Source organism: Maniola hyperantus, chromosome 7, assembly GCF_902806685.2.
Source record: "Maniola hyperantus chromosome 7, iAphHyp1.2, whole genome shotgun sequence".
Lineage (NCBI taxonomy): Eukaryota > Metazoa > Arthropoda > Insecta > Lepidoptera > Nymphalidae > Maniola > Maniola hyperantus.
Window position 1 is genome coordinate 7,297,177 of NC_048542.1, and position 8,661 is coordinate 7,305,837.

At 34.3% G+C, this 8,661-nt stretch overlaps 1 protein-coding gene across 1 annotated transcript; it reads left to right on the top strand.

Moving 5' to 3' along the window:
• The first annotated feature begins 2,816 nt into the window (after window positions 1-2,816).
• On the top strand, window positions 2,817-8,205 carry LOC117984025 (facilitated trehalose transporter Tret1-like). Its single transcript, XM_034970674.2, has 7 exons — window positions 2,817-3,076; window positions 4,455-4,684; window positions 4,805-5,128; window positions 5,628-5,760; window positions 5,941-6,164; window positions 6,978-7,172; window positions 7,794-8,205. The coding sequence occupies exons 1-7, from the start codon at window positions 3,019-3,021 to the stop codon at window positions 8,040-8,042; spliced, it is 1,413 nt and encodes a 470-aa protein (XP_034826565.1). The 5' UTR covers window positions 2,817-3,018; the 3' UTR covers window positions 8,043-8,205.
• The last annotated feature ends 456 nt before the right edge of the window (window positions 8,206-8,661 follow it).

Below are 8,661 nucleotides of genomic sequence, written 5' to 3' on the forward strand. Positions count from 1 at the left end.
TTTTTTTTATATTGCTAATAAAAAGAATTGTTATAATTATCTTTGGTATTTTTATTGTGTTAAGGTGACGCAGTACGCTCGACCTTATCTGTTTGCTTTTCAATTAACATTGTATGAGAAAGGTGAGAGGCACGATGATTTTCACTGAAATCAAGGGTTTAGGAAAAGCTTTTTTGAGAAAAAGATACTAAATGTGTGTTTGCAAAATAAAGAAATGCATTCAACTAATGAATAAATAAACTTAGTATGTCTAATGTTAAATTGTTTTAGAATTTTCATACCCCTAATCTTATTTATTTACGCCATTTATTTAATCAATATTTTTTTCAATGTTTAATACATCAATAAACCTAGATAATGGCAAGACAAACCGATATAATACTTAGTTTTGGGCATACAATATCAAATAATGTAGTAATTACCCTCCTACGTTTGTATGAAGAAAGCACCAAACTGAGCCCACTTAAGAATTTGAAATGGAGCTTTAAAATATAATATTAGGTATACTAAGATAGATGAACGCAACACGCTGTATACAGTGCAATAATACCACCGTAATGTAAATAAATTATAATTAGTAGTAGCAATTAGGGTTATATTTTATAGGAAGCATATGTGCGTCTGTATTAATAAGCAGGTAATACCTACCTAATACCTTTATTGGTGACTGTGAAAATGTTAGAAAAGAATAATTACCTATTATTATTAATACGAGAAAGTACTGCCTAATAGATTTTATCTTGTTAACAAACCAGATTACGCAAAATATTGTAATTGCATCATATTAAGCCAAAAAAGCCAACGTTTTAAATAAATATTATAATCTTATCTTCAAGTTAATATTTATTTTAGGAAGCGTAAATATTTTATTTAAAATATTTAAGGACAAAACACACTAAGGCTTAATCCATACTAATATTATAAATGCAAAGTGTATGTCTATCTGTCTATCTGTCTCAGTACGTTACCTTTTCACGACCCATCCCTATATTTTTTTTTTTGACATAGGCTACTTTTTAACCAACTTTTTGAGTTTATCAATTCGTCGGAATCTTTTTAGGGTTCCGTAGTAAACAAGGAACCCTTAGAGTTTCGCCATGTCCTTCCGTCTGTCCGTCCGACCGTCCTCGGTTAATCTCAGAGACTATTAGTGCTAGAAATCTGTAATTTCGCTTGGGTATAAATATTAAAATTACGCCGACAAAGTGGTGAAATAAAATTGTGATAAATGTTTTTTTAGGGTAGCTAAGTAGGGTTCACAGGTTAAGGAGTTATATCTGTTTTTCAAGGTTAATTATTGCACGTAGATATTATGAGTTGCATATTAATGTATATTATATAGTTTTATTGTAGGTAAGTATCTATTGTATTTGTGATTGAATTGTTACTACAGACTGCCTACACTGCGCGTGACCTGCCACGCACTTGGCCAGTTTTTTTTTACTTTTTTATATGTCCCCGATTACTCGAAGACGCCTTGACTGATTTTGAAAATGAAAGAGTATACTTTCAAGGTGGTCCCATATAAATTTATTGAAGATCTGATGAACATCTTCGAAGATAGATAATGGAACTCGCCAAGGGATAAGAGTAAATTGCCCGCGATCAGTGTAATAGCTTCGTAAACAGTAGATTTTTAACCAGGCATGTTTTTTAATACAATGGGGCCACTAAAAATTGTGAAACAAAACTTTTTTACAAAGAAAATAATTACCGACTGTAATACCTAACGTGTTTGTAAACTAAAAATTAAAAAATAAGCAATTTAATTTATTACCGAATATATTATTCATACAAGAGTTAATAATATATTTCTGTAATATTTTTTTTTGGGGTCGGCGTAAATGAAGTGACATCAAAAAATATGAAGTAGGTATACTTAACTCTTCGCGCAGCTAATAAGCTAATAATTGGCACCATATATTATTATAGAACTATACCTATTAACTCTTGTAAACAATATATTCGGTAATAATTTTTTTTTAGTGTAGGTACGGTTACAAACACGGTTAGGTATTGAAGTCGGGTTTTTTTTTTTTTTGTAAAAAATTTCATCCTGGAAAATCAAAGAGCTCTCACGCGTTTTTTAAAAACTTAAATTCACGCGGAAGAAGTCACAGGCTTCATGTAGTTGAAATATAATGTAGATGTAAATAAATAATTACGTATTTTATAATGTAGATATTGGTATTGAAGGAAAGTTTTCCTCTGTGTACAAGGTTTTTAAATAATAAATAAGTACCCTAAAACAATAAATTATCTTAGATTGTATTGTGTGCTACACATGACTTACTAATGCAGGCAAATAGTCTATTCTTAAAATACTAAATATACTAATCAATTCACTGGATGTTATAAAACAGTAAAACTAATTGCTTTATTTAACTTTTCTTAATGCAACGCAAACAAAAAGCGGAAGAAAATTCGTAGTTTGAATCAACAGTGCGGTGACACATAATTTTTTACACAGTGCACATACATACACTATTTAGATACTGTCTTGAGTACCTAGTGTTAATAAATAATTAGTTAATAATTATGGTCTTACGTAAAATTAAAAACAATCGCTATCTTTTTTACCTAGCATTTTTTATTTATTTTTAGTTATTTTTCATTTAAGTACGTGAATTATAAAAAAATGCATTTATTAAAAAGAAAATGCGTTTACTACACAAAATGGCCGAGAAAATGTGTATGATTTTCGTAACAAATAACAATTTTAATAGTGTGATCCTTTTCAATTAAGAGCACTAAAATAGCTATTTTAATCACTCTGTATACAGAACATTATGGAAGACGATAATGTTATTATTATAAATAGGTGGTTTGGCTTTGTTTTAGACGCCAATCGAAAATGAGACGTTAACTGTGATATCGGGTACAAAATCCCGTCAAAAAGAAAAATATTTTAAAACATTTTTTTGTGTTGTGTTACTTAAATTTAAAAGAATATATTAAATATTAATTAAAATAAGTAACCAAATATATTATTTAAAATAAATATAAATCATAATAAAAATGGAGAAAGCATTCAAGAAGGGACACACCCATTTACAGTGGACATTTTCTTTATTAGGTAAGAGTGTGTCTATTTTAATAGTTTTCTATTATACAAGTGCGTTATGATAAAAATCAGTCAAGGTGAAAAATTTACTATCCGAGCCGTAAGAAGACGAGGCGAGAACCACGTGAGTGAATGAGAAGTGAAAGTGAAACTATGCGGTATAATTTATTCCACCAAGGATGGGCAGGTTTAAGGCCCGCAAATTGCTGATGCACGTGGCCGCCATTTCGGTGACGTCAGCACTAGACGACGTTTTTTATTGTATAGCCAATAAAAAAGAGCACTTTAGAGTCAGTGGTGTAGTGCCTAACTTCGATCTTCCCTCTCGGTCATTGCTAAGGATGTAAATGCCTAGTGATGGGAAAGGCTTCAAGACACGATGGTTGAGTGTAAAATACCTGTTGGCTGTTGCTCGCTGGCCCTCATCTTTATCGGATTCTCAGAATGTTCTAAACGTTTTGCATCCGACATTCCTATCTTCCTGACAACCCTATAAAAATCATAGTTGTGCTACTGGGTGGTTAAAAATAAAATATGAGATATTGCGGATATATTTAACTACAGGATAATATCTTTAGCCGCGATACCTATTGGAAAAAGTGTTTGATGGCTGCTTAACCGCCCGCTCAAATTTTAATTTTAATGATGGGCAGTTTGGACCCAGAAGTAATCTATTAAAAGTGCTTCACTGGCGCTCAAGTAGACTGTAAAATACCATACGGATAGGAAAACATCCATTTATGCTGCTTTTCTAGACCTTCCTAAAGCATTTGATCTTGTTTGCTATCAAAAGTTGCAAGTGTGGGCAGATAGAAGATCTTATAAATATGCCACCAGAGTTGGTTGTCGTTTTGAGATTTTGGTCCTCACAAAACAAACAAAATAGGGTTTAAAAGGTTGGTGCTTACTCGGACAATCGCCTTAAATGTGGAGTAGACAGGGTGGACTAAAATCTCCCGCTCTTTTTAGCGTATACCTACATGAATCAGATAATTGAGGAACTCCGCAGAACCAAAATTAAATGCTCTTTTGATGGAATCATAGACGCTATTATGGTTCTGCTGAATTAGTGCAATCTATATTTTATTATTAGCGCATTCAGAAGGTTACTTCAAATATGTGAATCATATCCTGCGTGATATGGACTGTATCGAATTATGAGAGAAAGAGCGCAGAAGATCCAATGGTATTCTGAAACCCCTACCTATCGGATTTTTTTTAAATTCCGTTTGCGTGGTATGCTGGGTGGATATGATGATGTAGAAAGGATGTATTTAGACCTGTCAATTTCGTTTAGTTTAGAGATTGTGTACAACATAATCAACCAAAATATCTGGCCACTTTGTTAATTTAGGATATGAAAAATAATTTATGACTTCCTCATTTTCAGCAAGTATTACACTTCTCGCATATGGTATGGAGTGTGGTTGGATCTCACCAACGACCAAGATCCTTCAGTCTGAAACTTCTCCTGTCGGCTACCCACTATCAGACAACATGGTGTCTTGGATAGCTAGCGCAATGAGTATGTCAGCAATATTCGGAGTATCACTATACTCATATATCGCTGATGTCTGTGGAAGAAGGATTGGTATAATACTCATAGCTATTCCAGAAGCGGTGCGTATACTTTGCTTATAGGGGGCTCAAAGAGCTCAACGTCCTGCGGAAAACTGGGCAACTTTTTAGTTTTCGTGATACTTCACAAAAATCATTTTGTTAGTTAAATTCGTTTTTCAGATTTCGTGGATAATCAAACTATCCTATTCTTCTACAACAACGCTCATAATAGCAAGACTGTTTGCTGGTTTAGCGGCTGGAGGCTGTTTCAACATTGTGCCAATGTACGTCAAGGAAATTAGTCAAGATGACCTGAGAGGGGTTCTGGGTACTTTGCCCATGCTTCTACAGACTGTGGGCTTACTCATAATGTATATTATTGGAGCGTATTGGAGCTATTTTACAGTGATTACAGTTGGGCTGAGTTTGCCAATTTTTACAGCCCTAATTTTACTCAAAGCTCCTGAATCTCCCGCATTCCTAGTAAAAAGAGGAAAAATAAATGTGAGTAACTTTTTGTATTTTAAATGATTTTTATGAAGCAATTTATTAAGTGTAGTAAATAATAATATTTGAAATAGTATTACTTATTTATTTCAAATAAATAACCAAGCATTAATAATTAACCGAGCGAAATGAGGTCTCCGAGTCTACTAGGGTGAATTTGCATTTTGTCCGTCTGCCTGTTCGTCAGAGCCTCTTACCTTCTGAATTCAAATTAATACTTTACAAATAACACTCAAGTATTTAAATAGCCCCAAGCCGAATAATTATTGAAATTAGTCAAGTAAATACTAACACTGCTGACACCGGAAATTTCAAGTAGGTAGATTTGTTGTAATACTAGTGTCTTTAATAAAAAATATATACCGTAATCAATTAGGATGTACAATAATATATAGCAAGGTGATTTTACAGACGATCCAGTTATGTTGAGTCTAAGGACAATTTGCTTCCTTTTGAGGGATATAGAAAAGTAAAATACCATCACGTTGATTTACAGGAAGCAATAGAAACGGTTGCATTTCTGAGAGGACTAGAAAAGGATGACCAAATTGTACAAAGTATAGTAAACGGTATGCAGAAAGAAGAAGAGCATTTTAAAACTCTCCCTAATCTTAGTATTGTTGGAATAGGTAAGATTTAAATATAATTTATTTCATATACTAGTAAGTAAGTTCACAAAAAGACACACGTACCTTATCTCTGGAATATCCGCTGATACTTATATATCGATTATTAATTGATTTCATAGCTAAAATATTAACTAATTACCTAACGCCCAAGTTCTTATTTATACTTACGTCTTGTTTCAGTAAAAGAAGAGTCCTGGCGTCGTGGCTTTATTCTTATCATGTTTAGTTTTACGTTCCATGGATTAAACGGCTCGTATGCCATAATGACCTACGCGTCAACTATCTTAATTTCAACGGGAGCGAAGTTTGATATCAGCCCTGAAATTCAGACGCTCAGCTTTCCTATTGTTATTATTATCAGCACTTTAGCGCTTGCAGCATGTGTGGAAAAATTTGGAAGAAAGGTAAGAACAATACAGTAATTGTTTCCATAACCTTACCTAATTATATTTTAAACATTAAGGGAACAGGCATCACCAGAGCAAAAAAACGATATGCGCATCATGCCTTATTTGAAAGGATCCGTTTGTTTTTAGGGTTTATCCGTTTTGATTTGGGATCGATGGATCTGGGCTCTGGGACATAATAATATGTTGCTGGTTCTTCTCGGTAGGATGGGCATTTCGAACAAGTACTTAGCAATGTATCTAGCATTTATCGATTGAAAAGAAGGAACTCATAAAAGTTTATTTCAATTAAAAGTTTTTATTTTTTTGATTTAATAACTGGTGGTTATTTGACATGGATTGCGTCACTGGGACTGCTTCCATCTACTTCTACGACGAACCTGTATCTACCATCTGTCATTTACTGTACTAGATAATATATTCTCATCCGCAGTACCTACTAAAATATTTGCCTCGATGTCTAACTTGTGATTTTAGCTTTTCCTAATGATGTTCTATAGGTCTAGGGTCTGAACTACCCGCTTCTTACGCGTTTGTTGATGCCTCCATACCAATTATTACTTACTAGCTGAAGCTGATGCCCGCAACTTAGTCTGCGTGGAATTAGGTTTTTAAAAATCCCGCGGGATCTCTTTGATTTTCCGGGATAAAAAGTCACTCTCCAGGTCCACTGTCACATACACATGCAAAAATCACGTCAATCCATTGCAACGTTGCGACGGGATTGAAGGACAAACCAACAAACAAACACACTTTCGCATTTATAATAAGGGTAGGTACCTACTGATTAACAGAATTTTCCATTTTCAGCCTCTCCTTGTGGGTGCATATCTAGTCACTGCATGCTCCATGTCTGCCATAGCAATAATGATGATTGTGCAAGATCAAGGCGTCAATGTACCCGGCTGGGCACCAGTTGTAACCATGATGTTAGGTGTAGCTATGTATGGCGCAGGGATATCACCACTTCCGTACATCATTATGACCGAAATGTTTAGTTTTCGAGTAAGTCAATATTACTATCACAAACGTACCTACAGTAGCTGGCAAGAAATATTGTACATCGACCTTTGGAATGAGATTTTGGCTTTATAGAGCGTTGTCTCTGTCACTCACACCTACCTATGTGACGTTTTGTCGATCTCAACGACAGAGACAAAGCTCTACGAAACCGCTATTTCTTTCTAAGGTCAATGAGGTACAATATTTCCTGCCGGGTACTGTACTTGGATGATTAATTCTCTGCACAACTACCATACAATCTCTATAAGCTTATATGACATTACATTCCGAGCTAGGCAGCAATGTTCCGCTACATTGCTGCCTAGCTCGGAATGTAATGTCATATAAGTAAGCTTATAGAGATTGTATGGGGACCAGTAGTGCCGCGACAGGACTGTGACAGCTGGTGACAGCACTGATGCGGCAGCATTGCTGCGTGCAGCGTGGTTCGGAAGCATACCTTTATAAATTAACTCACGAGCCACGATTTATAAGCAACATTTTAAAAATAATGAAAAGAGACGAGACCATGACTCTTATAAAGAGGAATAGGTAATATGACATAGGTACTTAGTCATAAAGAGATAGGTACCTACTATATAAAAGCTTATTTTGGCATTTCAGATTCGTGCCAAAGTAGTCGGAGTAGTGGTAACATTCGCTTGGTTCATGACCTTCCTCTTGGTGACCATTTACACTCCAATGTGTAATATTTTTGGACAATTCTCCCCATTCGTATTTTATGGTGTTATAAACTTTGGGGGATTTATTTTTACAATGATATTCATACCGGAGACGAAAGGCAAAAGTGAAGAAGAAATTTTACAGCTTTTGACGAAAAGGAGGGATTCCGAAATGCAAAATGTGATTTAAAATATACCTATAGTTATGTACCTACCTACCTACTTACCCAGGGTACCTACCTACTTTTACATAAGGTATCTACCTATTATTATTAAGACTAAGATTATGGCTGACGACGTTGATTTGTCGATTTTTGTAATACCTACTTAATATAAAAAAGTTAATAACAATCTGCAAACATTTTTATTTCCTGAAAATTAAACACTATAACTTACCTAGGATAATAAGTATTCTGCAAAAAAAAACCTTAGATATTTTATTGATGCATTTTGATACTAATCATTTTAAACTGATCGTGAAAATCCATAAAAACCCCACTCTAAGCTATTATAATATTATTTGGTGGCTTTTTATAGTGCCAAACCAGCACAATGAACTTTGCCCTTTTCCAGTGTCAAGTAACTTGACCCCGCTATTATACTCTGACATTGTCAAGTGTCAACGTTCGTTGTCAATGTAAAATATTGTCAATGTAACGAATTGTTAGAGTGTTTCCCGTTTTAGGAATTTCGCCCTATTTTAGGGCAAAATGACTATTGATTTAGAGTTTGGGCTGTAGGTACTATTATGAATTCTAAGGTTTTAGGGGAAAATCAAACTTCAGGTGGTAATCCTATCTTTATACCCA

Bases quoted from the DNA above. Each gene is read 5' to 3' on its own strand.
- LOC117984025 (XM_034970674.2), top strand. From the start codon at position 3,019: ATGGAGAAAGCATTCAAGAAGGGACACACCCATTTACAGTGGACATTT. The intron at 4,685-4,804 runs GTGCGTATACTT...TTCGTTTTTCAG, and splicing joins TCATAGCTATTCCAGAAGCG to ATTTCGTGGATAATCAAACT. The intron at 5,129-5,627 runs GTGAGTAACTTT...GTTGATTTACAG, and splicing joins TAAAAAGAGGAAAAATAAAT to GAAGCAATAGAAACGGTTGC.